We start from the raw sequence: 13,550 nt of genomic DNA on the forward strand, positions 1-13,550 counted from the left end.
AGAGCTTGTGCTGGTTTCAAGCACACCACCAAGAGCCTGTCAAGAGCTACCAAGTCTCTCACTAAACCAAAGTAGTTTTTTCCATAAAAGCAGGGTACCTTGTGATTTCCCCAGCACAAGGCAGAGCAAGAATCCCATTTCACTGCAATGAACACAAGAGTTTGAGTCACCAATTTAATTTTATACAAGTCAAACTACACGTTGTATAAAGAGTACAAGGCAGTTCTAATGTTTGCTACTGCATGTTACAAAAATCAATTTAACTATAAAGGGGATTTTTTGGGATGAGTCCTATTCCACAATTTAAGTGAACTGGCAACTGTGGTTTAGCAAAGCCTTTGTTAAAACTAGAACTCTAGCTCCAAGAGATTACATTTCCAATAAAGTTCGGACCTACACACAAGAGGATTATATTCTCCTAGTCTGAAGCAAAACGTTAACATAAGTGAGTCAAAGGGGAGGGAAGACAGATTTCTTTACCTGGGTTTCATGTCCAATGGGGATTCAGAGGCTGACAAACCATACAGCATACTAAGGACTTGGACCACAGCCAAGAGACACTTTCGTGTCTGACAACAGTGACACTTGAGATTCAAGCAAGAAACGTCAGAAAGCTTTTATTCTTTCAAGTCTGGAACAAAGGGGTTTTTAGCAATACTGTAGGATACAGGTTCCAGAGTACCTTTGTCACCTTTAATACAGTCTCAGTATGGGGGGAATGTTCTTTTGGCAAGTCAAGGTACAACATAAGTCCTCCAACTTGAGTTTATTGCTGGTCTAAAATCTTCCTAGTACTGTTACTGGTTTATACAGTTTGCTGACTCCTTCCAAAATTAAGATAAACTGTGTGACCTGCCCAGCAAGGCAATCCTGCCTTTGGCAGCAAGCTGAAACCTATGAAGCTAATGACACCCATGGTTCTAACGCCATGAAAAAAAAAAATAGGAAAAAAGGATATTTTCAAAAAGCCCATATTTAAGCCTGTTTATATTCAGTTTATTTTTAATATAAAAACCACTTTGCATTTAAGAGTAGTTAAGTTACTCCTGCAGAAATGCTATAAAATCAAACTTTCAGCTCAATTTCTACAAAATGGGGACTCTTCCTGCTTTGTACGACCATTCCACCTGGTATTGTCAAATTTGGGATAGAAATTAAACCTTTATGCCTTAGTTCTTAGGCCATTCACTCCTGCAAGAGAAAAAACCAACTTCTGAAGTACTAACATAACACTAATGGCCTGACAGGTAGGAAAATGTTCCATAATAGTGTGCAAGGTGAGAGGAGAGTTGTAGTCCTAATCTCTTGAACTGGATCTTGATCGTGAGCGGGACTTTGAGCGGGACCTGGAGCGGGACCTGGAGGCGGCTCTCTTGGGCGGTGACTCGGAGCGAGCCTTGGCCGACGGCTGCTGCTGCGGAGAGTTGGAGCGAGACCTGCTCCTGGACCTGGACTTAGACTTAGCATCCCCTTTACCATTTTCTTTGGGAGATCGAGACCTGGACCTGGATCTGGACCGGGACTTCTCTGACTTCTCCTTGGATCTGCTGTGTGAGCGTGACCCCCTGTCAGACTTGGGTTTGGATTTGCTCTTTGATCTGGACTTCCTGCTTTTGGATCGGGAACGGGAGCGGTCTTTGCTTCGTGACCTGGATTTAGATCTTTCAAAAAGAGAGAGAGGGAAAGAGTTTATTCTGCATGGCCTACAGTGCACTTCCAGCAGCTGTAAACATCTGTCAGCAAGGCAGTTCCTGCACTGACAGTGTTAACTCTGGGGCACTTACCGGGAACGGCTTTTGGAGACACTACGAGATCTGCTGCGGCTGCTCCGACTCCTCCGACTTCTGCTTCTAGACCGTCTCCTGGATCGTGACCTGCAGACATTTAAAATGTCATGCCCTTTCTCTTTGCCTGGTTGTGCCCTCCATCACCAAGTACAGGATGGAAGGGATCTCAAAGATCACTGTGTTCCACCCCTGCCATGGGCAGGGACACCTGCCACTATTCCAGGTTGCTCCAAGCCCCACCCAACCTGGCCTTGGATACTTCCAGGGATCCAGGGGCAGCCACAGCTGCTCTGGGAAGTCCATCCTCACAGGGAAGAACCCTCCTGATTGTATCTAATACACTGTGCTATCCAGTAGCATAATCTATCAGAGAAAAGCTGCTACAGAACTTCTCAGAAGCAAGGGTGGTCCCACCATGGTGGCTTTAACATACTGTCAGTGAATCACATCTGAGGTTTCACACGTGGAAAATTGCTCAAACCTGGCTTTGCTGTTTGATGTAAAATGTTTCCTTCTACACTAAGGCCTCCTATTCCTAAACCATCAGCTGAGGGTGACCCCTGCAGGTAGGGCACCCATTCCCATGCTGATTTTTGCTGCACCATTTTTGCTGCGGTGTGTCCCCCGAGTTACCTGGACCTGCTGCCGGAGTAGGATCGCCTGTGGCTGGAGCGTGGCTTGTCCTCCACCAGCCTGATCTTCCTGCCGTTTATCTCTGTGCCATCCAGCTTGTCCAGGGCGCGCTTCATGTCCGAATACGAGCGGAACTCGATCACTCCTTCATTTGTACGTTCTTTGTGGGCATCTGCATAGGTCACCTCCCCAGCCTGCCTCATGAAATCCTGCAGGAAGCACAGGGCAGCTACAGAACGGGGGGGTTCTGCAAACAGCACTCAGTGCACACAAACACTTTTAAATTATTCTACTGCAACAAAACCAACATTGCTATTAAAGGAAGCTATTGCTTCCTGATATTCACAACAGACTCCAAACACAGAACATCAATACCTACTTTTAAATCCTGCCAACTACAGCGACTGGAAAGGTTCTCAACAATCAGCCTGAACTCTGTACGAACGGGCGGTCCGTATTTATCTCGTCCCGATTGTCTCCGACTGCTATATCCGCCACCACCCCCACCTTGATGTACAAAGAAACAAAGTTAGGTTGGCTCCTAGCACGAAGGAGGATCAATGTTCTGAAAAAGTTAGTTTAACAGTCATATTTACTGGAGTAGGACTTTATTTCGCTAAGCCTCCAATAAACTTTGCAATTTTGCCATGATCTATATTAATGGCAAATCAAACAGACTAACATCCTACAAGTCTGTGCTCCTATGATCTGTTAGAGAGTGACTGCTCCTTATTAGATTCACCTTGCTAAGTTTTATTTTACAGAACATTGTAAAATATAAAACTTAACTGATTACATGCATTTCTACATTTTACAAAAACGTTTACTAGTTACACTAAGTACTTACATCACAGTATGAGGTTTTTGGTGGTGGTTTGGCCACAAAACACGCAAGGTAACAGTCACCTAGTTCAGTTTAACCAGTTTTGTCTAACCCTTGGAATCCTCACCATCACCCTGCGTCTAATGGCAAAAGGCTGCTGTCGTCATGGCTTCCGGTAAGGTCAGCCAAAGGGTCATAGGGCAAGGGTCACACAATGTATGGAAAAGCCATGGCCAGGAAAGGCAGTCATCTTAGCCTCAGTGGACACAGCCTCAGCCCCACTGGTCACTTTTAAATTGAAACATCAAGGACTTGTTAAAAAGTTTGAATTGAACATGCAACAATTTTAAAACAACATCATACATTTGATTTTTTTAAAAAGACAGAAACCCACCCCCCCCAACACCACGATTCCAAACACCACCGAAAAATCAACCGTAGTACTTTTAGTTACAGTACTAGGCCGTTCAAGCGCTAAACAGCTCAGCTCAAGAAGCTACATAAGCGAGCTGAGCACAGAAATATTTACAATACCCCCCCTTCAGCACAACAGATTCCTGCTCCAAAACCTCCCCCCGCCCCTCCCATATATCCAACTGAATCAATCACATCAAAGTTCACAGCTGAGCGATTCTCCCCCAGTTACACAACGATATTTATACACTAACATTACTGATGCAACATCGCTGTCACATCTTAAATGCTCCCAGGAATACTGGAGCCGTTAATTAGCAGAGCAAACCCTTTCTACAAGGCCACGATTTGGGAGCCACAACTGCTCCGGGATACCCGAGGGCGCTGCTGGTGCCGAGGAAAACGCTGCAGCTCCAGCGGTGCACCGGGTACCCCCCGCTAACGACCCTGCCCACCCAGCCCGGGGCTCGGTGCCAGCCGAGCCCTGCCCGCCCCCGGCCCTGCCCGCCGCCGCCCCGAGCCCCGCGGGGAGGGACGGGCCCGGACTCACTGCGGCTGCTGTAGCTGTAGCCGTCCCTGTCGCGGCGGGGGCCGCGGGCGTGCTCCACGATAACCCGCTCCCCGCACAGGTCCTTCCCGTTCAGCTCGTACACGGCATCGTCGGCGTCGCGGGAGTCCTCGAACTCCACGAAGCCGTAGCTGGGCACAGGAGAAAGGCCCGGTCAGGCGGCGGCGGGGGGAGCACAATGTCACGGGCCCCGGTGCGCGCCGCGGGCCACGGTCCATTCCCCGGTCTATTCCACACTCCCCAGTCCATCCCAGGGTCCCCGGTGCACGCCACGACCCTCGGTCTATTCCCCGGTCGATTCCACGGCCCATTCCGCTATCTCCGGTGCACGCCGCAGCCCCCAGTCCATTCCCCGGTCCATTCCGTGGCCCTCGGAGCACGCCGAGGCCCCGGGACGATGCCGCGGCCCCCCCGCTCCGCTCCCCCCCGGCCGCCATCTTGCGCCGGCGCCACGCGGCAGCGGCCGCGACATGGACGGGCCCGGCCGGCCCGGGGCCCTCGGCAGGGGCGCACGGACGAAGGCGCTCACCCGTTTTTGAGATCGACCTCGAGCAGGCGGCCGTAGCCGCTGAAGAAGCGCTGGATGTCCTTCTCCCGGACGTGGTAGCTCAGGCGGCCGATGTAAACGCGCGGCATGTCCGCGGCGGGGGGGGGGGAGGAGGGGAGGGAGAGGAAAGGAGGAAGAAGAGGAAAGGGGAAGAAAAGAGACAGAGAGAGAGAGAAGGAGCGAGAGCGCTGGCGGCGTGAGAGGCGGAGGCGCTGCGGGCCCGCTCCGCACGGCCGGGCCTGGCGCACTACAATGGCGCCCGCCACCATCCGCCGCTTTTATAGCGGGAGGCGGGGCGCGCTGACGTCACCGCGCCGCCGCGCGTGCTCGGGGGGCGGTGGTTGAGCGTTGCGCGTGCGCGAGGGCGCGGGCGGGGTCCAGCGGGAGCGCGGGAGCTGCGCGCAGCTCTGCGCATGCGCCGCCAGTGTTCGGCGTCTCACGCGCTCGGCCCCGCAGAGCTCCAGGGGCGAGCCCGAGAGAGTCCCGGGATCAGTCCCACAGAGCACCGGGATCAGCCCCACAGAGAACTGGGATCGGTCCCACAGAGAACTGGGATCGGTCCCACAGAGCACCGGGATCAGTCCCACAGAGAACTGGGATCGGTCCCACAGAGCACCGGGATCAGCCCCACAGAGAACTGGGATCGGTCCCACAGAGCACCGGGATCAGCCCCACAGAGAACTGGGATCAGTCCCACAGAGCACCGGGATCCGTCCCACAGAGAACTGGGATCGGTCCCACAGAGCACCGGGATCAGCCCCACAGAGAACTGGGATCGGTCCCACAGAGCACCGGGATCAGCCCCACAGAGAACTGGGATCAGTCCCACAGAGCACCGGGATCCGTCCCACAGAGAACTGGGATCGGTCCCACAGAGCACCGGGATCAGCCCCACAGAGAACTGGGATCAGTCCCACAGAGCACCGGGATCAGCCCCACAGAGAACTGGGATCAGTCCCACAGAGAACTGGGGTCGGTCCCACAGAGCATCGCGGCCAGTCCCACAGAGCACGGCGATCAGTCCCACAGAGAACCGGGGCCAGTCTCACAGAGAACTGGGGTCAGCCCCAAGAACAACGGGATCGGTCCCACAGAGCTCCAGGGGCGGGCCCGGCAGAGCCTCGGGATCAATCCGAGAGAGCCCTGGGGTCAGACTCCTGCGGCAGGGGCAGGCACAGGCTGCCCCTCTCTCTCTGCCCCTCGGGATGCTGCAGAGCTTTGCTGGGCCCCCCTTGATGCTGCATCTTTCCCAGCTCACTCAGCCCGTCCCAGCTTCCCTTCTGCCCTTCCCTGACCTCCTGCAGCTCCACTCCAGTGCTCCTTTGGGCAGGAGCTGCCAGAACTGCAGCCAGGATTGCAAGTGCACGCTAAGCAGGATTCAGGCAGTGCCACGAGGGTGTGCTCTCCATCAGGGACAAAGGGAAGAGCAAACAGCCCCAGCCTTTCATTCCCTGCCCTTGGGCTGACAGCAGTGGCTTTCCACCTCTTCTGTGTGGAGTTTCCATGGCTCCATCCCCCAGAGCCCCACTGCCCTCTCTGGCAGCAGCAATGGCCACATCAGTCTGTCATTCTCTGCTGCCACTCAGGACGAGTTCTCCCCTTGCAGGCACACGTCCTGCTGGGGATCAGCACTTGCCTTTCCTCTCCTCTCTCCCCACTGGCTGCTCTCCGATGGCCAAGGCCAAACACCTTTCTGTTAACAGCAAAATTGGGACTCTCTCCTTCATTCCAGATCCAGATATTTAGAAATCTGAACAAGGGTTTGGACACCAGGAATTCCCCAAAGCATGCAATGTCAATGGGGACACTGAGGACATTGAGAACTAAAGGTCCTAGGGCACAGAATCCCAGCATGGAGGAAAATCATCAGCCTCAGCATTAACTGGCTTTGCCATGACTACAACATCTTCTCCTCCTTATTCAGAAGAATGCAATTACAAAAGTTCAACTGGGAAAAGGTGCTCTCTAGAACTATGAACACAAGGCCCAACCATAGCTAGGAAATGGCACTTTGTGGCATCTGCCAATCTCACCAGCACATTCTTCCTTTCCTTCTCCAGCTTTTCCAATTTCCTCTCCAGAGATGCCACCTCCTGATGGAGAGCCACAGTCTCTTCCTGCCTTTCAGTGGCCTCTTTCTCCAGGGCAATTTGGTGAGAGATGTGCTTGGCTTCTGCCTGCAACCACTCTGCAGAAGGAAAGAGGAAAGAAAAGGGAAAATGGGAAGGGGAAAAGCAAAGCAAAGGCAAACTGAAGTGCATCCTGCAGAGACAACAGCACTGTCTTCTCTACCTGCCTGTGTTTGCCAGGCCCTAAGCCCACAAAGGCTCCAAAGCTGACAGAAATGAAGGAAACTTCCAGGAAGAGAAAAAAGCAGGAATGAAAGGGGCAAGGTTCAGAGGGATAGGAAAGTGTGTTTGCTCTTGGCCTTGTGCAGAGTGAGCAAGCCAAGACAAAGGAGAGGAGATGCCTGTGCAGCCCTGCTCCAGAGAGGCCGTTAGCCTGGAGACTCTGGCAGGGCCTGGAGTTTGGGGCAATGGAGCTGAGGCATCCAGCTGCAGCTCCTTGGCACAGACACGGCACCTGAGAGGCACCAGCTGTGCACGGGATCAGCCCTAGCACAGCCAGATGGCACTGCCAGCCACAGCATCTTTCTCAAGAGAAAGCGTTCACTGCCACTTGGATGGAGAAATCTCCTGCTGGCTGTTTTTGCCCTCTGCCATTTCAGGCCAGTGCCTGCATGGCATCAGAGATCCCTGCTGGTCAGACAAGATGGGGCAGTGGCTGAGAGAGGAGAAGCTGTACCTCGCTCATAATCCTCCATCTGTTTCTGCAGCTCCTGACTGTGGGCTCTGAGGTTGTCCCTCTGAGCCTGTGTCTTCCTCAGCTCCAGCACCACGGCCTTGCACTGTGTGGCCATGGCCTCTGCTCTTTCCTCAGATCTCTGGAGCCTCACATGCAGCTCAGACACCTCAGTTTCCAGCAGCTGCTTCTCTTGACTTGCCTGGTGCTCTCTCTTCTCTAGCTCTGCCAGCAGCGTGGCCTGCACCTGCAAGATGGATGCACAGAGCCTCAGGGACAGGGCTGCTCCTGAGGCAGCAGAGTGGGCCGCAGGGAGAGCAACAAAGGAAAAATTATTTCAGGCAAAATCATGCCAAACTCAGAAGGCACAGAAGCAGGGATTGCAATGGAGACAAATGGAGAGGAAAACAGGGAAAGGGAGGCAAGGGGCATCCTTGGGCTGCAGCTCTGAACAGCGGCTGAACTGGCTGTGCTGGAAGTGCCCTGCCCAGCCTGCCACAGCCACCTCTGTGTCCCCACATTGCTCAGAGCCTGGCACAGGCACCAACTCTGTCTGGGACAACACTGCTAACCGAGGGACAGAGAAGCTCCAGAGGAGTCTGCTGCTGCTTCTCCTCCCACATTTCCTGCTGGGACCCGGGAGAAGATGGGGGAAAACTTCTGCAGCTGACACCAGATCCAGCCTCAGGCTCAGGGTGCAGCAGCAGCCCCGGGCAGAACACGGCAGCTGTGGATGCTGCTGGGAGGGGAAAGAGGTTGGGGCCTCCAAGGCAAAGGTGCTGTTGTGTGTCCCTGGAGAAGAGGATGCCACTGCACAGCTTACCTGGTTTTTGACCTGCTGCATTTCTCTTCTCTGCTGAGAATGGAGCAGATCTGCCTGCTTAAGAGCAGAAAATAAGCCAGACACACGATTTTTCAGTGTCAGGTTCTGTTCTTCCAGCATTCTGAGGCACTGGTTCTTCTCCTCCAGAGACAGGATCAGCCTAGAAGGAAAGTCTGAGAAAACCCCAGGGTCAGTCCCACAGAACTCTGTCACAGCCTCCTGAGAGCCCAGGCTGCTCCAAGGGCTCTGTCTGTGGAGTCCCTTCCAGGCATGGCTGCACAGGAGAATCCCAAACATCCGCCTGGAGTCACCAAGACTGTGTCCTGACTTCCCTTTTATGGTCTGAATTAGGAAAATTCTCCCAATCTGTTGATAAAAAAACCTCTCAATATGTAGATAAATGCACTGTTACAGTCTGCTGGGCTTTATATTCAAAGTATTTGTAGTGTACGCTATGATTTTTATATTTGAGACAAACTTCTATATATCTAATTGTTATATTGTATTACATTAAATATTTAGATTTTACAGAAGCATTTCTATTCTAATGCAGCTAACATTTTTATGTTGTACACTACATAATCAAAATAGTAAAAAGGCCACATTTAGTTCTACTCCAGGATTTTTCCCAGCTGCTTTAAAAGCAGCTTGTGTTCAGCTTATGTTTCCTGCTGAAAAATCCCTGTCTGTGACAGCCCAGGTGCCACCACTGCCTTCCCTTTCCAGGGTGTTGCTCTGAGTGAATCTGCAACAAAGCTACTCCTGAGTTTCAGTTAAAGAACTGTGAGAATCTCTTTTTTTTTTTTTTTTCATTTAATAGAAGCTTGATTCATGAGTGCAACAGGCAGTGTTACAGTGGAAAGGGCTTGGATGATTTCACAAATTCATGGAGTGTTTTCTGTGTGCAGTTGCAGCAAGTAATTTACAAGTTGCTGTATTATTTTTTTTCCTACAATATACAGATATTTTGACTTAAATTTAGCCATTACACATCTCTGTGTAGAAAATTCAAAAAGCCTTTTTAAGTCCTTTATAGCCCAACACAGAGAGGAACAGTACGAGGGATGTTGTATCTTGTCCCTGAGCCTACTGAAGTAAAAACTCTCCTGGAATGTTGGGATGTAGCTCACAGTCAGGATTTTCCATGTTTAGCTGTTCTGTAGGAGAACAAGCTCTGAAGCACCAGAGCTTTCTCAGAAACTGCTAAGTGGGAAAACTCTTTGTTACAAAAGTGTCACAGTGTCTCTGAGCCTCTCCTCTGGGCAGCAACACCATTGCACTGAGTGGGGCATACAGAGAACTTAAAACCTAAAAAACCCCCAATATTTAAGTGATTTGTATCTCCTCTGGGATAACTACAGGTTACAGTGCCTAATCCCACAGCTCCTCTCCCCGCCATAGCTGGGTTTCTGTTGTTTTCCACTCCTGTTCTCCCCATAAAATCTCCCTGGCACAAATTTAAAAACCCTTGATGGGGCATTCATCTGGAATTGTCTGTGCTGGCACCTATGGAGCTGCCTGTGAGAGCCACTGGAAACAACCCCATTAGACAGGAGCAGCTAAACCATCCTCTGCCCAGTGAAAATGTGAAACCTGGACTAAGGTCCAAGGATAAAGAGGAAAACTCAGCCTGGTTTTAAGGGCTTCCCTGCAGATGGATGCTCTTCTGGACCAGAGCCCTGGGGAACTGCCTTTCTCCAAATATCTGCCCTTCAGTGCTGTTTTCACAGCCCATAAAAGCTGCTCTCTCATAGATGATGATGTTCATTTCAACATCTCTGCCTCTCAGTATAAGGAATTTCTTTCCTTGTTCCAACAGGGAAAAATAAATTCTTGATGGCAAAAGTGCTATCCATGCAACCTCTGAGCTCTGAGCCCTCAGCTGGTGTTTACATCAGCACCTTTTCTGGGGAGAACATCCCAGTGCTGTGCCCTGGAGGTGGATGAAGTGCTGCCTGTTCAGCTCAGGGCTGCACAGACTGGGAATGATCACAGCCCTGTGCTTCCAGGCTGGGTTTGTGCACACAGAGAGCTGGGCTTTGGCCCTGCCCACCCTGGGACCACAGGTGGTGGCAAACAGAGGGAACAGTACAGGAGGGAACTGGTTCTCTTGTAATAAGACAACCTCACAAACCCACTCCCAAAATCAAAGTCAGGTCAGGAAAATCCCCAAACCAGTCAGCAACAAAACAAGGCCAGAGTGAGACAGATCAGGAAGGGACAAACAGCACTAGGAGTGCATTTGCTGGGTCAGGGAGTGTCTAGATGGGAACAGGAGACACAGTTCCCTGCTTCCTGCTCGTGTGTGAGCAGATCCAGCAGGATCTCAGCACAGGCACCTCCCTGGGGCTGGGCCAGCACGGCCCCAGAGCAGCTCCACAGGCAGAGCCCCTTTCTCCAAAGCATCAGTGCCTGGGCTCTGTGGCTCTTTGGAACATGCAGAGCATGAGGGGTCCCGTGTCCCACGGGATGCTGATACACCAGCACTGGCTGTTGTGTCTTTCAGGCTTCAGGGGCCCTGACAACGTGGTGGCTGTCTCTGGTGGAACATCTCCAGGCCCCTGGCAGGTGGCAGCAGAGTGAGATTTGCTGAGGCCACAAGAAAAGGGAGGGAGGATTCATGTTGGGATCTCGTCCTTTTGTTTTGTTTTTCCATTTCTGTCCTTCAGAAGGAATCCAGAGTCTTTAAGGTGCCTCCTCACCTGGTACCACATCTCCCTCCAGTGCTCTCTCAAGCCATTTGCAAATGTTTCCTTCTCACATCCTCTGCCCTTTTTTCAGTGTTTGTCCCCCATAATCAGTGGTGTGTTTTTCACATTGTTTGTTCTTCCTCTAGCTTTGTCCCACCTTGGTCCTGGATTAGGACCAGCCTGGGGCCCAGAAGGTGAATGGCAAAACCTCCCCCTATTCCAAGGCCATTTAGGGGCCTCTCTGACCAGCCTTGGCTGTAATTAGGATGGCCTCACCCTTGTGCTGTCTTATTCCTTCTCTTTTGCTCTCTTGGAGATCCTGGAACACAAGAACTGTCTGTGAAACAGTGACACAGTGACCAGAGGTGAACCTCATCTCTCCCACAGTCCAGGCAGGCTGGCAGAGGTTGTTCAGAGCAGATGCAGATAAGATCCAATTATCTTCACCCTTCTGGATCAGTGCCTGACGTCTCTCTGTGTGCCCTGCCATTTTTACAGCCCTGACTGGCAGTCCTGTTCCTGGCACCCACGAGCACAGGCTCAGCCCTGAACTCACAGCTTTCCTCACACCCAGAGGGATGTGTGCTCCTGGGACTCAGCATTTTATGGTTTGATCCACCAAATCAGCTGGAGCTGCACAACTGGAAGCTGCAACTCTGTAGTTCAAGCCTTTATTCCTTCTCCCTGGGCAATTAAGAGAAATGAAGACAGATGAGTATCACGGTGTTTCTGTGCCACAGTGGAAGGAGGGAGGAGTGTCAGAAGAAAAAATTACATTCATCTTTTTCCCTCCTAAGGGGGAAAGGCTCTGATCTCTTGCTACAAAGGTTCAAATCTGTAATTAATCATAATCTGGGACATATGAAGCAGAGCTCTGGTAACATTCTACAGGCCTTTTATTGTTAGTCCAATATAAATATCAATGTAATTGTTCTGTCTTGTTGGGGCCTAATATTTGGCTTGTCATTATTTCTTATAATCTGTTGTCAGAGGAGCCCTCAGTGTTGCATTCATGTTCTTTCTCCAGCTGTTCCAGCAGCAGGTATGGCCATATAGGAATGGCTCATGAAAACAGTCTAAAGTGTGCATAATTATGAATTTATTATCCACCAGCTGTATGTTGCAAGACTGGTGTGTCAGGATGCTGCTGTCAAATGTCTGACTGTTTCTGTTGCATTTCCTTCCCCCATCACCTTATTCTTGTCACACTTCTCTGACTGGGAGCCCAGTTCTGAACATGAGGCCTGCTCCAGAGGCAAAATGAGCAGGTTTTCTCCCATAGCTCCTCCTGGGGATCCCATAGACAGTGACACCAGAAAGATCCACATGTAAAACACCCCAATTCAGCTCAGGTGTTCCTGTGGTGCTGCACTGTTGGGGTCATTCCCAGCCTCCCTGAGGGTCTCACCTTCATCTTCCCTGTGTTAGTGGGGAATGGAGGGAGAGCAGAGGGCAGGAGGTGTCCCCATGGCACCTGAAAGTGTGGCCCTGCCTACAAGGGTCCCTTCTTCTTGCATGTGGCTTTTTCTCTCCAAAATTCAGGATCAGGGAGCATTGCAGGGGATAATGTTCTCTTCTATAGGATGGGGGGAAGAAAGCAAAGGGGTAAAGAAGCAATGTCTCAGACACAGGCCACAGCAAATCAGTGAGCTTCAATTGAATGATTTTTCTGTGGAGTTTTAGTTCTCCAGCTGCAATTCCTAAGGATTTTAAGTCCTCTGCCCTGTTAAAACATGAGAGCTCCAAAAGCTATTGGCATCCAGTCATGGCACAAGCTAAAGCTGCCTCTCAGTCGGGTGATGTTACCAGTTCCCAGGAGCTGACCAAGCAGCTCCTCCATCTGCTGTGCCTTAGGACCTCTTTGAGAGCCATCCCAGCCACTGACTCCTGGGTTAGGATCAAAATGGGACCCCCTGGCATGTATGTAGAGAGCTGCTGAACTGACTGGGACTGTTTCTGGGCAGCACTGCTGGAATGGGGCTTTCCCCCACTGTTTCCTCTGCAAAATGTGAGGGAATGTCCTCATATGCCTTGTGGGTCCCCTCTGGGCTTGGTCTTTGAAGTGGCCAGTGCAGGAGAGCAGCCAAGCAGGGATGCATGTGGGCTGTGCTGGCTCTCAGACTCCTGCTCTCTCTTCTGCCAATAGATTCATTCCCCCATGGTCCCTCCATGTCAGCAGGGGCTCCCAGCATGGCTCAGAGTGGGTGTTGGTACAGCTAGAGCTCACACATGCTGAGGGAAATGGGTATCCTTGGGCTCTGAAAGTGTTTGTTCCTCTGCCCAGTGGCACCATTTGATGTTTTGTGGACTTATTGCACCTCCAGCATGGTCACAGACTCCAGCCAAAATTCTCTCTGTACTCCAGGTTGAAAAGGCTGCAGGAGGAATGCCATCAATTCTGTGCTCACAAAAAGCACTAATTGCACTCTGAACCCAAATTTCTCATTTTATTCACTTTGGGGG

The 13,550-nt window shown here is 51.3% G+C and overlaps 1 protein-coding gene across 1 annotated transcript; it reads right to left on the minus strand.

Annotated features, from left to right (window-relative positions):
* Window positions 1-160: 160 nt before the first annotated feature.
* SRSF6 (serine and arginine rich splicing factor 6) lies at window positions 161-5,027 on the minus strand. Its single transcript, XM_058036462.1, has 6 exons — window positions 4,755-5,027; window positions 4,208-4,356; window positions 2,800-2,927; window positions 2,421-2,629; window positions 1,785-1,874; window positions 161-1,661 (listed from the first exon to the last, which is right to left on the minus strand). Exons 1-6 carry the CDS (start codon window positions 4,859-4,861, stop codon window positions 1,298-1,300), a joined length of 1,047 nt encoding a protein of 348 aa, XP_057892445.1. The 5' UTR covers window positions 4,862-5,027; the 3' UTR covers window positions 161-1,297.
* Window positions 5,028-13,550: the final 8,523 nt, after the last annotated feature.

Source organism: Melospiza georgiana, chromosome 17, assembly GCF_028018845.1.
Source record: "Melospiza georgiana isolate bMelGeo1 chromosome 17, bMelGeo1.pri, whole genome shotgun sequence".
NCBI classification, from domain to species: Eukaryota; Metazoa; Chordata; class Aves; order Passeriformes; family Passerellidae; genus Melospiza; species Melospiza georgiana.